Source organism: Amblyomma mixtum, chromosome 10 (genome assembly GCF_055824585.1).
Source record: "Amblyomma mixtum isolate Tamu chromosome 10, ASM5582458v1, whole genome shotgun sequence".
Classification (NCBI taxonomy): domain Eukaryota; kingdom Metazoa; phylum Arthropoda; class Arachnida; order Ixodida; family Ixodidae; genus Amblyomma; species Amblyomma mixtum.
Window position 1 is genome coordinate 94319465 of NC_143021.1, and position 16379 is coordinate 94335843.

Genomic DNA, 16379 nt, shown 5'->3' on the forward strand with positions numbered 1-16379 from the left:
CGTTACACCTGTTGCAGATATTTATGGTACATGACGCAAATAAAGAAAAACCATTCTCACTCGATGCTTTGGGCTAAAGCGGTGCCAGCACTTCCAGTAAAACCATATGGAAGCATATAAGAGGAGGAGAATCATGATTAAAGGTAAGAATAAACTCAAGATTTCGCATCAATCTTGCGTAAAATAGTTTAGAATTGCCGCAAGCACATTACAGAAGCGGCAGGTAAATTTCTTTCCAGGCACCAGACTTCTTTCAATCTTATTTCCGGATAGATTTGGCGCCATTTTCGCAATTCATAGCCCAGGAAGCGGTCGGTGGATACATCTACGCGCTAGCACATGTAATGTTTTGTCAAAAAGAAAAGTAAAGTACGGCTTGGTATAACAAAGGCGGGGTTCAACCAAGTCCTGAACCGGTTCAGAACGGTCCCTTTGAATCGTATACTAGTTCGGGTTCAGTTCCAAGTGGCGAAAAAAAATAAGTGCTTAGTTTGGTCCTGTTCCAGGCAAAAATGCGGGTTCAGTTCCGCTTTCTGCTTGCGGCACGGGTTAGGTTCCGGTTCGACAGGCTGCTCTTAAAATAGCTCGTGCACACCCACAGAGAGCCCCAGAAGCCAGCTGCTTCTGTTCTTCTGGCTGTTGCTGCATCCGTCGACAACGCAGTTCGGCCCAGATGACTTGTACTTACAGAAGGACCACAAAAACGTGTTTAATCACTCCCAGAGGCTAGAGAGCCGATTTTTTCTGCATGGCGCAAAGGAACAAAGTAGCGTTTGGCTTGCCTGGCGAAAGATGGTGCATGGGATTGAGAGCACGCGCGTATCGGACCCGGGGCGAAAATTATTTCTGATTTATACTTCATATGCACCACTGAAGAAACCACAGTTGCAAAGCGCGCCTAACGATGCTGTATGAAATTTATAGTGGCAGTCTTTTAACGCTCTCAGGTCGGTTTATCAAAGTTTCATGGCTGAGAGTATAAAAAGAATTAAGGCACCCAGCGATGCGTGACAACATATGTACCGGCTACTTTCGAACGCTGCAAGGGCATTTTATGAAAATGGTATTGTACAAGGCTCTTGGAGAACGAAACAAGTTCATTCTACGCCAGAAAGCCAACGCGTTTTACGTCGTACATCGAGGGACTGCTGACAGAGAAATTTTCGTTGTGCGTTTTATTGCCTTGAAAGAGGCCTACAGGCCTAGTAATAATAAAAATTAGCTGCAAACACCAAGTGTAAGGACGAATATTTAAAAGCCATTTTCTGCAGGAAGCTTTGGCCTCGGTGCCGGCAGTGCCGAGTGCACCTATGTCACGGTCGACAGGCCTAGCTGGACTACCACAGCAGTGGTGACGTCGGCGTCGCCGGAAAGCACTGATTGTTCCTGTGAACAACGAACAATGGTTGTTCTTGTGAATCTGTGACGTAACCATAGCGGGGCAGGTGCATCTAGACGCGCTCTATGCTGGTCGAAATGCCGAGCGACTTCTCTGGAAAGACTGAAAAGCATATGAAATTGCGTTCCAGTCGATGGCTGCGACTGCAATTTGATAGAAGGCATCTGCTTACGCCCATAAAAGAAATAATACATTTTCTTGGCTATCAAAAATTTGTGTCTGTACACCTTTATATTCACTAGTAAGACTCCACTGCACTGTAGACTAAATCTAGAACTCATTTAATGTTTTGTTCGTATTTGTTAAATGCCAAGAGACCAAACACCCTGTGAACATGCAAGAAAACAATATCATTGTTATGATAAGGTCGGAATGCTATGTTCTCATTGAAATAGGTCTTTTATTTCACCTTACAGCTTTTCAATAGTGCATTTTTGAACTTTTGTCATGTATAGTACACGTGAAGCATAAACGATAGGATGGTGGAAGAACGTCACGCCGCCTTGGAACGAAGGTAGAAGCTCCATCTCGCCTTCATGTAGTCAATGGTTTAAAGCCCACTGCAGATGCAGTTATGTCCCCCCCCCCCCCCCCCCCCCATAGAAAGAAATCCTAGCTCTAATGGGATTAAATAACCGTCGAAAAGAGAATATTGGACACCATCGCCATAGCTCAGTTGGTAGAGCACCGGACGTGAAATCCGGAGGTCGTGCTTTCTGATCCCACCGGCGATACGTGGTGGTTGTTTTCTGTTCTGCTTTTATTAATCGCCCATCGCTGAAAAACAAAAACTAAGAATAAAATAAGATCTCCCCTATGCTCCTTGGTTTCGGTTCATGTTCGCGAAATAATGGTGTTTTTAATATAAAATTTTGCTGGGTTACCTTTGAGCATGGCTTTTTGATAATTAGTGCCTCTGGCGCCCGGACAACTTGAAATTATTCAGCGATATTGTTACGTATTCAGTTGGCACTGAGCACGTCTGGGACGTCTTTTCGAGAGGTTTTATGACGGGGCGGAGAGCTCAAACCAGCCAGGCCGACCAGCTTCGTTTTCCTCTAATCTCCGATCTCCTCCGCTTCGTCGTCGACACAAAGCACGTTACACTTCTCCCTCCGCAGACGAAGCCGCCCACGGCGAGCTAAGCAGTGTCCCGAGGACTGAATCGTTTCAGCCTAGCAACATGCACCACCTGGGTCTTTCGTGAGCATCGGCCACTGTCAGTAAGGCGCGAGACGACGTAGTTCAAATCACTGATGCGCTCAAGCACAACAAAAGGGCCGGTGTAGTGGGACAGAAGCTTCTGACACAAGCCACGCTTCCGTAGTGGCGTCCACAACCACACTCGATCGCCAGGGTCATAGGAGATGGGCTGGTGACGGGTGTCGTAGCGGTGTTTAGAGCGCTGCTGTGAGTCCAAAATGCGGAGGCGGGCAATTCGACGCGCTTCTTCAGCTCGGCAGAGCGTGGCGGCGATGGAAGGCTCGTTGTTGATAGAAAAAGGAAGGATGGTGTCGATGCAGCAGCGGGGAACGCGAGCGTACACAAGGTAAAATGGGCTGTAACCAGTTGTTTCATGTTGGGCAGTGTTGTACGCATACGTAATAAAAGGGAGGATGTCATCCCAGTTCTTATGGTCAGAATCGACGTACATGGCCAGCATAGTGGTGAGGGTGCGATTTGTGCGTTCGACGAGGCCGTTCGTTTGTGGGTGATACGCTGTCGAGTGACGAAAATTGCATTCGCATTTACGAAGTAGTTCTTCCACAACATCCGCGGTAAACTGGCGCCCACGATCACTGATGAGAACGCGAGGAGGTCCATGGCGGAGAATGAGAGAGCGCAGGATGAAAATAGACACATCGGAAGCAGTGGCGGACGGTATGGCGGCTGTTTCACAGTATCGTGTTAGGTGGTCAACACACACGATAACCCAGCGGTTGCCATTCGCAGACCGTGGGAAAGGGCCTAACAGGTCGATACCTACTTGCTCAAATGGTGTGGTCGGAGGTGTGATAGGGTGCAGCTGGCCTGGCGAACACGACGTAGGAAGCTTAAAACGCTGGCACTGGACAAAGCTGGCTACGTATCGTTGAATCGTTTGGCGCATTTTGGGCCAGTAAAACCGTTCTTGTGTGCTGTGAAGGGTACGAGCAACTCCCAAGTGGCCAGACATGGCATTGTCGTGCATCAGTTGAAGGACAGGGATGCGAAGGCTTTCCGGCACGACGAGAAGAAACCGTGCACCGCCGGGTGTGAAATTCTTCTTGTAAAGTAAACCGGCGCGAATACAGAAACGGGCAGCAGTGGAATGACTGGCGGAGTCGAAGAGGGCCGTTAGCGTCGTGTCCTTGCGCTGTTCAGTCTTGAATTGGTTAGGGTCAGGAAACGTTGGTGATACAGAAGCGAGGTAGTCGTCGAAGTTGTCGCCGTCGCAACCGGTCGTCGGAAGAGGCAAGCGCGAGAGACATTGAATAGGTTGGGGTAACCGAAAAGGAAATAAAAATAATAGGCCCCTGCCTGCACCGTTTACACACAACAGGCTTAACCCAATTGAAAAATAAAAGAGGAGGCCCGTAGGCAAGTTGTAATTTGACCACCCGTGGGTGGAAAAATAAAATAATAGGGAAAATGCTACATTAGCGACCCACAGCCGAGAGAGCGGGCCCGGGGAGGCTCCCCTGACCTCCCATGGGAAGTAGCGGAAAGGGAAATGGGACGTGGGAAGGGAATGGGGACAGCGAGGTTTTTTGCTCTGATCCTTCAATTATCTCGACTCCATTACTGGCCCGCCTGGCCAGGACAGGGAGAGCATCGAGATTGCCCAATGGTGCGGCCCCACTCACGGGATGCCCGACCACCCACCATACGCAACGGGCTCCGACCGTCGGAGACAGGAAAACCTAACACGGGGTCAGTAGCTACCTGGGGCTCCTCTCGCACACTAGAATGCCTTTCCCACCTGCCGGCTACTAGCCGTCGAAGGTTTTTCGCGGTTTTTCGGACACCGGAAGTATGTGTGATAGTCCCGAGCCAGTGGAGGTCCAGAACGTCAACGGCCTCGCGGCCTCAGAACTGGTCGCTCCGGGGGGTCCATCTGTGCTTCCTCCAACCATCCATGCACTTATTTCCTCCCCTAGCTTACTCTTCTCCTACAGAGGAGAGAGTGTTCAAGGCTGGGCGACCGGGCCACTAACCAAGAACGTGGCTTAGGATGAGATGACCCGGGCCTACTCCACCGGTACTCCACACATCTTCGGTTTTCGCCAGACTCTTGCGAGGCAGTACTAAGCCCTCATCCCCCGGCATCCCGCAAGCGGTTAAGCCTGCGGCCGGCCGTAAGGCCGCTTCCCCGAGGCGGCGATCCTCAGAGCCTGGCCACTATGAACCCCCGCGCGGACCTGGTTTCTCCGTAACCAGAAACTGACGCGTCGGTAGCCAGACTTGCACGCCCCCGCGCGCAGAGGAAGGAAGGTAGCATGTATTTGAAAACCTTTTGGCGTTTTGACATGCCTTCCGGGCCGGATTTCGTGGGTCCAACCTGAGTATAAACCCAGGCCTGCCTCCGCTCAGGCATCGGACCTCACGTGCACGACTGGCCCTCACAGTCGTCTGGGAGTCGCTGCCACTCCCATTGGGGGTTTGCATCCCCAGAGGATGGGTCCCGGCCATCTCATCCCCACTGCTGGCATTGCACCGAAACAAAGCCTAGTAGCCGAAACTACACCGGCCCGTATTCGGTGGCGGGGGGGCCACGAGCAGGCTGCACAGTCAGATTTCCCCCCCAGCGCGAGAGACAGTCAGCGTCGGCGTGTTGACGGCCACTTTTGTACACGACAGTGAAGTTGAACTCTTGTAGCCGTAAAGCCCAGCGGGCAAGTCGGCCGCATGGGTCACGGAGGTTTACGAGCCAACAGAGCGAATGATGATCGGAGACGATGGTAAAAACACTGCCGCACAGGTAGGAACGAAAGCGCTGCACAGCATAAACTACCACGAGACACTCTTGTTCGGTAACTGTGTAGTTCCGTTCCGACTTGCTCAGCGACCGGCTGGCATAAGCTATCACATGCTGTTGTCCGCTGGGGCGCTGGATGAGCACAGCGCCAACTCCGACCCCACTGGCGTCGGTGTGAACTGCGGTGGGAGCAGACGGGCAGAAATGGCACAGGATAGGGCCAGAAGTTAGGAGAAATTTCAGATGGCGGAATGCAGACTCACAGTCAGGGGTCCACTGGAATGGCACGTCTTTTTGCAGAAGGCAGGTGAGAGGGGAGGCGACGTCTGCAAACCGCGGACAAAACGGGGAAAATACGAGCATAGCCCTAAAAAACTGCGAAGTTCCTTGACTGATTTCGGCGCTTTGAAGTTGGTGACAGCCTCAACTTTCTGGGGATCCGGCCGGACACCGTCCTTATCAACCAAGTGACCGAGAACAATTATTTGGCGTTCGCCAAAGTGACACTTCTTAGAGTTGAGGACCAGGCCTGCTTTTTCAATGCAGTCGAGGACGATAGCGAGGCGGCTGTTGTTTTCGTTAAATGTCTTCCCAAAGATCACAACATCGTCCAAATAACACAAACAAATCCGGCACTTCAGACCACGCAAAATAGTGTCCATAAATATTTCAAATGTGGCAGGTGCATTGCAAAGTCCAAAAGGCATAACGTTGAATTCATACAGTCCGTCAGGTGTGACAAACACCGTCTTTTCTTTGTCGTTCGGGTTCATTGGTATTTGCCAGTAACCTGATCTCAAATCAACCGAGGAGAAGTATGAGGCGGAGTGAAGACAGTCGATGGCATCGTCTATGCGTGGGAGCGGATACACGTCTTTTTTGGTGATGGCATTCAGGCGACGATAGTCCACACAGAATCGCCACGTATTTTCTTTCTTCTTCACGAGGCTAACTGGAGCCGCCAAGGGCTTGAAGATTCCTGGATGACTCCTCGGTTTAACATGTCCTGAACTTGTTGGTCTATGAGCTCACGTTCGGTCGGCGATACGCGGTAAGGCCTCTGTCGTATTGGAGGTGCGGAGCCGGTATCGATCACATGATGAATGCGAGAACGTGGAATGGGTGCTGGATTTTCTCTAGAGAAATCAAACACAGTGGCATACTTCGAAAGCAGTTCCACCAAAATCCGGCGCTCGGTTGTGGAAAGGGACTTATTAACCATAGCCTGAACTTTGGACTCTTCACAGGGGTGTTCCAGCTCTTCAAAAGCGTGATTACTTAGCGCCGCGATTGAAACAGACAAACCATCCTCGAAATGCGCAAGTTTCATGCCACGAGGTAATACGGCGGGCTCTTCCGAATAGTTGACTGTCCACAGCGCGGTGTGGCCACCCGTTACGGGGACTATGCAACGAGGCACGAGGACACTCTGCTTAGCGCACGTAAGTGCAGTGGGTTCCACCACGGCGTCAAAGGCGTCGCACAAAATTTTAGATGAAACAACCGGCACGAATACGGCGGACGTCGCCGGAACAACAGTGTCCTGCGACACAGAGAACACTCCGAAATCATGAGAGGAGCTTTCCACTAGAGCCGACATCAGAGTAGCGTTCAATGAAATCCCTCCCGTACGACCCTCTAATGTTGCACCACATTGCTGCAAAAAGTCAATCCCAAGTATGACGTCAAGCGTAGAACGTGACAGCACAGTAAATTCAGTTCTGAACATTTGTCCACCGATAATAACATTCGCTCAGCAGACACCAAGTGGAACTAATCTTTCACCAGCAACACCCCGAAACACCACAGCCCGATCCCATCCCAACATTACTTTTCGTCCCAAACTATTCCTAAAGGTCAAACTCATTACAGATACAGTCGCACCGGTGTCTACTAACGCCATAGTTCGAATTCCGTCGATAAGCACTTCAAGTTTGTTCTTTAGCATAAGCACGGGAAGAGGTATTGATGTCATCGCATCACCGGCGGCCTCACCTCCATCGGCCGCGCCGTCTAGTTTCCCGAAGGGGGAAAGCGGCGCCGAGGGGATGGTGATCGTCGTTGACGTGAAGGTGGGGGAGTCAGGCTTCGGTCAGAGGCAGTCGAGGAGTTTCGCAACAGTGCCGCACGGTAATTACCCCAAGAATATGGTAGCGTTGGGCGCTGAACTTCAAAATCGGGGTTAAGAGAAGGGTTCGGCCACGGGCGGCGGTCTTCTTGCACCGGGCCTCGTCGGCGGCAATATCGGGATATGTGTCCGGTCATGCCACAGCGGTAACACACTGGTGCAGGGCGCCAGCGGTCAACGTATGGCGCTTGCCAAGCGGGGTCAAAACGTTGGTTGTACTCGGGTCGAGGCTGCTGTCGCTCGAAGTCACCGCCAGTGTAGGCGCGCCGTCTTCCCACAGACTGGGAGGCGGACCGTAGATCGCAGGGTCTCCGGTCGGCGAAGTTCTGCGCACTGCCAGCTGGAACCCAAGAAGTGGATGGTGTCGCGGGCTCTCCCTGCAATGCGCAACCGTCCTGCTGGGCGTCATCACGGTGCACAGGTTCTTGATGCCGGAGGAGTTCCTCGCCCACAATTTGTCGAATCATGTCAGCCATCGGCACTGGAGCAGCGAAGCCAACGCTGGCGACGGAGGTGACATTGGCCAGGCGTTGAAATTTCGGAACAATACGACGAAGCTTTAGGGCATCGAACGTTCTGCAGTGCTTGATGACGTCGGCAGTAGACTTCAAGCTGTATTTACTAATAAGGAAGTTGTAAACATCTTCTGCGATCCCTTTAAGTAAGTGCCCAACCATATCTCTTCAGACATCCGTGAATTCACTACCCGGCACAGTTTTATGATGTCTTCGATGTACATGGTGCAAGTCTCACCAGGTAATTGGGCCCGTTGAAGCAGCTTTTGTTCAGCTCGTTTCTTTTTGGCAGATCCATCACCGAAACACTTCTTGATCTCTTCTGTAAAACGGTCCCACGTGGTGAGGGAGTCTTCATGGTTGTCAAACCAAATCAGGGCTGTCGTTTCCAAAAAGAATACGACGTTGGCTAGCTTCACTGTAGCATCCCATCGGTTGTACCGGCTTACCCGCTCGTAATTAGTGAGCCAGTCGTCGACGTCTTCATCGGACCTTCCAGCAAAGGTGCGCGGTTCGCGGTGATGCTGCGTGTGGCCCGCCGCGTGTGCTGCTTGCTCGGCGTCGCCGTCCCGAGGCATATCCAATGGAAGGGGTGGTAATCCAACAACTCTGCGGCTGCGTCGAGGAACAGAGGGATCCGTGTTGGTACCCCGCACCTCCACCACAACTGTTCCGTATTCAGTTGGCACTGAGCATGTCTGGGACGTCTTTTAGAGAGGTTTTATGACGGGGCGGAGAGCTCAAACCAGCCAGGCCGACCAGTTTCGTTTTCCTCTAATCTCCGATCTCCTCCGCGTCGTCGTCGACACAAAGCACGTTACAATATTTTTTTTTGCTTTTACCTGTGAATAGTAAACATGCGGCGATGATTTGAAAACTCACGCCACTTTCTGCCCCACTCTATCATATAAAAAAAGGCGTTGAAGAAGTGGTCAATACGCGTTGACAGAAGTTTTCCTAAATATGTCTTTCTCGGGGCCTGTTCTAGAACTAAGAATTTTGCTACGGACTCGAGGAAGACGGAGCAGGCAACTGCCCAGCACGGCACACTAGAACTGGGGCAATTGGCCTCGGAAATAAGCCATCGCTTTCAACAGCACGTTCATATCGGTGTGCAAGTCCTCCTACCTTTGACTTGGAAGGGTTCCAGGCAGCGAAAGCGTACTCAACGATCTCACCGATGAAATCTTTTAAATTAAGTGGCGCCTTATTAACGACTTTAATTTTAACACGAAACCCGCCTTCAGCGTCAGGTAACGGACATGATCCTTCCAGAAGTAGGTTCCGAAGAAAACAGCTCTACCTCTGTTGGAACTCTGAACACGTTTGAGTCCCCATGATGACATTCAGAAAGCTACGAGTGATCTCGCACATGTCGCAACAGTAAACAGTGTTCAGGTAATTCTAGTTTCATTGAATGATGTCTCCACGCTCGCTACACATAGCGGAATGTGCGCGCAGCAAATGTGGAAAGGTACTTACATGCATGTGCAATTCAAAAAACGCCCTCACCGTGGGAACAGAAGAGTGCATGATTCACATGTAATTCAAGCTCCAATTCTGACATCAGTAAAAGTGCTAAATTTAATGACATTGTGGAGGTGCTAAAAAAAGTCCCCAGCTCAGAGTCCGGTGCATGCTTGGGTTCCACATCCATGTGGTGCATGGGACACAGATCTGAGAAAATGTGCTCTAAGAACGGCAGGGGAACGTTTCAGTATTGACGGAACTTCATCTGCTACGTTTCAGATGCCCGTTCACGACTGAAGGCAAGAGAGAACATGGGGGAGAATATTTGTTCCTGATGGCTTAACTCAAATATATTTCCTTCTACTTGCGCTGCTTGACGGATATAAACGCTGTACGGGACATCATAAACAACAGAAACGTTATAATCCTGCAATGTGAGGACCAAAAACAGGCTCGAGGGGCTTTCTCGGCAGGCGTCTCAAGAAATATGCTCAAATGAAGATGCGAAAGTAGTCGTTTATATTTTGGTCACTTCAGAAGTGAATTTAGGAGACCACGACCAAGCTCAATAGCATAGAGCATAATGCGATTGAACGGCCAAGACACAGAGGCGCCGCTGTCAGCTCGTACCGTTCGTGTCAGTCTCCAGGTGCAAGGGAGTAAGGAACTCTTCACGAAGCGTAGTTTCAAGAACATCGTAAAAATGTAACGTAAAAATTCAATGTATTTCGTCCTCACACCTTCTTTGCTTCAGAATTCTGTTTTTCAAGTGGATGTGTTTGAAGTGCATGCGGATCATTACAGAGGGATGCAAATTGTGTCGCGAATGAAAGCGGATAAAAGACTGCACTCGCGTCAAGTAGCAACAGAACGAGCTCAATGTTTCTGCATAGTACATCATAACAATTATATACTTTAACTTCCGCAGCGACGCAAACAGTGATCGAAGCAGCGGACAACAGACCTGGCATGTTTTGGTTGTGGACGCCCGCAGGAGGTTCGCGGAGAGGCGCAGCGGAGTGCGCTGCACTCATCACATGTTGGCCGTACACGCACGGTAATAACAAAATCAGACAAAAGGCAAATATGAACACTTTCGCAAAAAAAAAGACAAGAAAAGATTCCTAAGCGATACTGCGGCAAAGCTGCACTGCACTGGGCGGATCTCTTTGGCCGCTCTAGAAGACAGTGCACTTTTTCTTCGGGTTGAGTGGTTTGCCCCCAGCGCATGAAAACGTTGAGCTGAAGGCAGCCACGTGCTGCACTGCTGCGTTGCATTTGTCGCCAAGCCTCTTGGTATATCCACGGCACCGAATGAAGCACCAGGAAAGGAAGAACAGCTGCATCCCGGTCATGTGGTCGGTGCCCTCTAGGGTGGTATGGGAGCCGTGAGCTTGAAAAGCGTCCACCAGAACATCCAAGGAGGCCAGGTCGGACAGTGCGACCAACTTATCTGTGGCGTTCTGCTTACTGGCACACTTCAGGGCTTCTGTAATTGCGCCGGCCGTTGCGTTGACGTTGCTGTAGTGGACGATGGCGATGTCAGCGGACGCCTTGGCCACGTGTGCTCCTAGGGCCCCGTACTTCACGGCGTCCACGAGGGTCGGGTGGTAAAGGGGAAACGAGAGGACAAACGGAGCGAGCACGAAGTCGTCGTCCCAGTGAGAATAGGCGGAGAGCCTGTAGATTGTGTACCAGCCGAGAGTGCGCGGCGCCGAATTTCTGGTCCTTATCCGCGATGATTTCCATGCAGCCTCCCAGTTTCTGACAAGCGAGGTATTCATGTCCGGAAGCAGCGAATTAGCCTCACTGCTTGCGTTTTTATCCTGGGGTATTGTTCTGGTCAGTGCGCGCATGACAGTGTCCAATGAGCTCCATCGAATGGTCATAGTGGAGTCATTAGAGAACGGTGGCTTAGAGGCAAGGCGGGCGGCGAACTCGGTTCTGATCGACAGTACGACGCGTTCCACATCTTGACGCAAGTCTCTCTGAAAGACCTCGGCATTGTACGGAGCGAAAACATAGTCACCGAGATACATGTACAGGAGCTGATAGCAGAGGCGTCCGTGCTGGTATTTAATCACCTCCTGATTTGTTGTGCCGTAGTAGTTGGAGATTAAGTCATGATTTGCGAAGAGGCTGGCGTACCTCGCCGCCATCCACGACAGGAAAACATGCGTCTTATCATCGCCGAATTCTTTCCAGAGGTCAAAAAATTTTGTGAAGTACTTCAAGTTGGTTGTCATAAATTTGGACACGTTGGTAACGTTGAATTTCGCCAGTGACTGACTCAATCTTTTTACATATGGGCTAGGAGCAGACAACGCTTCCGCTTTGTTGTGGACTCTTTCGTCGTCAAGAGGACGAAAAAGATACTCTTCCAGCTCTCTAGCTTCTTCAAACGTGACAGCCGTTTCCACACCACCTTCGGAGAAGTGCGCTCGGAGGAATTCAAAGCTGCGGCGTTTTCCGTCGAGGCCACGCATCCTCCCTTGCTCCTCCGCCGCGAAGTGGAAAGAGGGCGCCACGAATACCCACAGCGTCTGTTCCACTTGCCACACTCTGATGACCACGGCCCAGTCGAAGTCGATGTTCAGGCTTAGCAACGTACGCATCACGTCGGGTGCCGGCGACCGGCGTGGCCACACGATTCCCGCCCGCCGAAAGCACTCGCGTATTACGGGGAGCTCGTCGCCCTCTCCTCGCCAGAGCACGTCGCAGGAGCGGTAGAAGAGGCTTGCTTTCTGCAGGAGGTTCTGACCGGCGACCAGAGAATCGGTATTTTTGATCACAGCTTCTGTCATCTGGTCCAGAGCGTTGGAGACAAGCTCCGAGTGCACCGAATACTTCCGCCTCGCCCGCCAGCCGCCACACACGTACGCGTCGAAGTTGACGCATGGGTCAATGGAATGGTTAACGGTATCTGCGATGAGCTTGGAGAACTCCTTGCACACAGGCTCTACGCAATGCGGGGACGTATGGTGGTGCCAGCCGCGAATAAATGCGAAGAGTACCAGCAGGCCGATTCCGAGGAGAACTATGGCGACGGCTGCTATGACGATGTTGGTGCGGGGAGCTGCAGGTTCTTGTTCACGCCGTGGAGATAGAAGCTGAGTACAACGAGACCATGGTGACTGCGAGAAAACAGCAACGCATTACTGCTAATTCTAAAGTAAAATGAGGGCTGCAAAAACAGAGCATTAGTGCTCATAAGAATTAGGACCAAAAATGAATGAATGAAAAGAAAAGAAAGGTGGAAAAGAAAACAGCACTTAAAAGTAATTTCAGCGTAAACTAATGCGGTTGCTTGTAATATTGCACAATCATTAGGCAAGAGTGAGGGAATTCACGACGCCGAGAAAAAGTCGACATTTCGATACTTAGCGCCCCTAAGTGTAAAGCAATAATCGTTTTAACTTTATATTTGGGTGACATAAGACGCCTTATGGCTTCTACAGCTGAGTTGAAAATTGACCATTCTGGCCGTTTTTATGCAGAGGAAAAAATTTCGAAGTTAGCCTTGGCAAACGAGAAAGCAGTCACAAAAACGAAATCACCCCCGCCGCATTTTCCAAAAACTCACCAGTTAGATCAAACCTGGTGTGTTTAGTTAATGCAACAATTTTGTTATTATAATAATGGGTAATTGTGTTATCATATTGAATGTTTACTGAATGTTTGCGCCAGAAATTATTGAGAGATAATTATTTTAGGAACAAGCTACATGTGGGGCAAAACGCTACGCTGTGACCTTATAAAGATATTAAAGCGAATGTAATAGTTTTATTGCTCGCTATAAAGCTCTACCCATGTTTCGCGCTCTCTCGGATGGTATGAACGTACAAAACAGAAACAATGAATGCCCTCTATCCCGCCCAAAATAAGCAGGAAGCTTTGAACTGAAGAAACCAGCGTGAATGCCATGGAATGCTTTGGTTATTACAGAGGCGCTCACCAGAGAACAGTACAGAAACGAAAAAACATTAAACAGAAACTGTAACAAGCACTACAAACCTAAACGTAACACTCTGTATGGGAGGCATGAAAATCTATTGGTACAACACATTCTTATTGAAACAAGCTCTAATGTGTTCGGCCTACCTTCGTGTTCAAAACCTCACGTTCAGGCGCCACAAATTGAATCAAGTCTCATGTCAATTCAAAACTGCTAAGTGAAATAGCAACTACTGTGACAATAAAGAAGAAAAAAGTTGCGATGAATGCCGGAAGTTAAATAAAGACAGCGTGTAGCGAATTCGTAGATTATAGTGGGCCTTCGAATAAAACAGTGCCGGGCTCGTTCTCAGCGCCAGTCTCTGTCACTAGAATTGCTCAGATGTCCATGGAACCAACGTGGGGCGCATTCGATGCAAGGATAAGTGCCTAATGTGATGAGTTGCAATTGCGTCTAATTTCGCCGCATGCACTCTCTCGTTTGGAAGAATTCTGTTTAGACTGAAGTCAAAAGGATGGGCATTTATCGCAGGAGGAAAAAATGTTTGTGAAAGGCTGTGAAACTGAGCACGCAAAGAAACTTGGGGAGCATATTGCTGCTGAACGCGGTATAGTGATTTTCGAGACATTCTCTGGACAAATAAATCTGAGTCAAGGAAAAGCTATGACGTCAAAATCAGCTGCGGCTATTGGTTCGCAGCAGGTGCGCTCTTCACAAGAGATGGCTTCATGGGTTTCAGCATTTGAGAATGTTTCCTACTGAGAAATATCCGGTCAGTTTCGAGGATGGCTGTCGCAAAGGTCGCCGCTGCGCTGGGAAATAATCCGTAAGATGTACCTATTTTTTAAGCCATACGTAGCTCTCGGTCTGGTTATTCCTGCTGTTGATTATTCATCGCATATTCAAACATAATTTATGATTCGCACATTGTACCTGTGTTTGAGCGAAGCGAGTAGAGAAAAAGCTTTCCGATATCTTTTCATGGCTTATTCCAAAAAAGATAGTACTGAAACCCGTTAGACCTACTCAATAGCAGCCATATTGCATCGAGGGAAGATTATATACATTAACAGAGTCAAAATTTTGAGGGATGCATGTATTCATGAAAAAATAACAGGCCTCGCAAAGTATTCGCCTTGTATCCTTACTATCATGTGGATCGCACACAGTACCGTAAAGCAACTAGCACTTCAGGCAATTGGCTCAAGTTAGTGCGCTGAAAGATAGTTTTTCAACGCCGTTGCATCGCTTAATTTCGTTCTCCTGACAGTACTACTTAGCACCACCTTCTTGATAGTAGTCTATAAAAGTTCTTCACATTATTATGAATTTCCGGGGACTCACTTATACACAGTACACTGAGTCGCCGACGCTAAACAGCCGTGACAGCCAGCCGTGGCGACGTCGCGCGCTTCTTGCGGATAACGGTTTCCGCTACGCTCTGGGACTCTTGTCTTTCAACCGAGGTTTTTACACAAGCTGTTTTGGCAACACGACCACACTGCCTGCTCATGACATGAGACGCCTCTCCAAAATCCCAAACCCCGTTCCCATAAACGCTGACGTCAATTGAAGAGAGCTCAGTACCGCATTCCAAGAATCTTCGAGAAGCATTAAACGCCTTCCGAAATTCTCTGCGCTCCACTTCTAATCAGAACACGGGTGGATTCACTAAATTGAAAGGGCTTATTATAAGGCGTCTGCACTACGGCTACGAAAAAGAAGAGTCGTACTGACCAGTACACCAGCCAGTGAATTCGACGTCGGTGCGACGGGCTGGTGGCTTTCCTGCGTGAGAATTTTATGAGTTCAAGCGTTCCGCAGAGAAGAAATGAAACGGCAGAAAAAAAAAGAGAAAATACCGGAGTACGTGCCATTTAGATTAACCTGAACTGAGCTGTTCCGGTGTGAGGCGGAGGGCAATAATTATTCCACTCCCTGAATGTCATTCTTACTTGAGCATCCGCCTCAAAAATGAGAGAGGTTTGCTTACTGCTGACACATTTTGGCGACCAAGCTTCAGTTGCTAGTGTGCTCCTGTCCTCTCCGTTCTCCCTGTGTTCTGTGTGTTTTTCTGTGCGCCGTTTTTAGATGGCTCTATGAAACAAGCAATAATCGGGCTAATGATGATCAGAGACCCTTCAGGCAATTTTCACAAAAGCCATGAACAGCGGGTGCATCATTCTCTTAACAGATAAGTTTTTTTTTTTGGCTTAGCGCTCGAACAACAAACAACTTGTAGCTTCCTTGTAGCATCCCAAAACGTGATTCTGTTATCAGCCTCATTAACACCACCGATAGTAATATTGTTGTATTAACTGAAACATGGTTAAACTCTTCAGTTTCCAATTCCGAATTACTTTCTCCCTTAACAAACTTTGATGTATTCCGGCGTGATCGTTCTGGTAAACGTGGTGGCGGTGTCCTTATCGCCGCACATAGCAACCTACAGTGCACTAGCCTCGACATCTCCTGCCCACTTGAGGCTGTTTTTATCTGCTGTTCCGCTACTTTCCCAACCACAACTATAGCAGCATTTTACCGACCGCCAAATGCTGACAGTTTCTTCAATGCGCATTTTCATAACGCACTCGAGGACTTAACTAGGTTACGCCCCCATGCCCCCATAATAATTCTTGGAGATTTCAACTTCCCCGCTATAACCTGGACGGATATGACGCTAACAACAGCGAAACAGAGTTCTGAAAGTGATTTCGTAAATTCATGCCTCACATTTGGTTTATCGCAAATGGTACACTTCGCAACCAGGCAAACGCATACATCAGCTAACATTCTCGACATCATCCTCACGTCACACCCAGATAACTTCTTGTCGGTTTCGCAGCTTCCCATGCTTAGCGACCATGTAACGATTCATGCAACTTATGAATGCCACATTCCACATTCCGATAAAATTAAGAAAATTACCTTGTACGATAAAGCCGATTATGGAA

General features: G+C 49.3%; 1 protein-coding gene across 1 annotated transcript; it reads right to left on the minus strand.

Moving 5' to 3' along the window:
* Positions 1-10538: 10538 nt before the first annotated feature.
* LOC149326448 (uncharacterized) lies at positions 10539-11678 on the minus strand. Its single transcript, XM_089563965.1, has one exon. The coding sequence runs from the start codon at positions 11627-11629 to the stop codon at positions 10649-10651; it is 981 nt and encodes a 326-aa protein (XP_089420091.1). The 5' UTR covers positions 11630-11678; the 3' UTR covers positions 10539-10648.
* Positions 11679-16379: the final 4701 nt, after the last annotated feature.

Coding starts and splice junctions, on each gene's coding strand:
- LOC149326448 (XM_089563965.1), bottom strand. CDS start 11,629: ATGGCGGCGAGGTACGCCAGCCTCTTCGCAAATCATGACTTAATCTCC.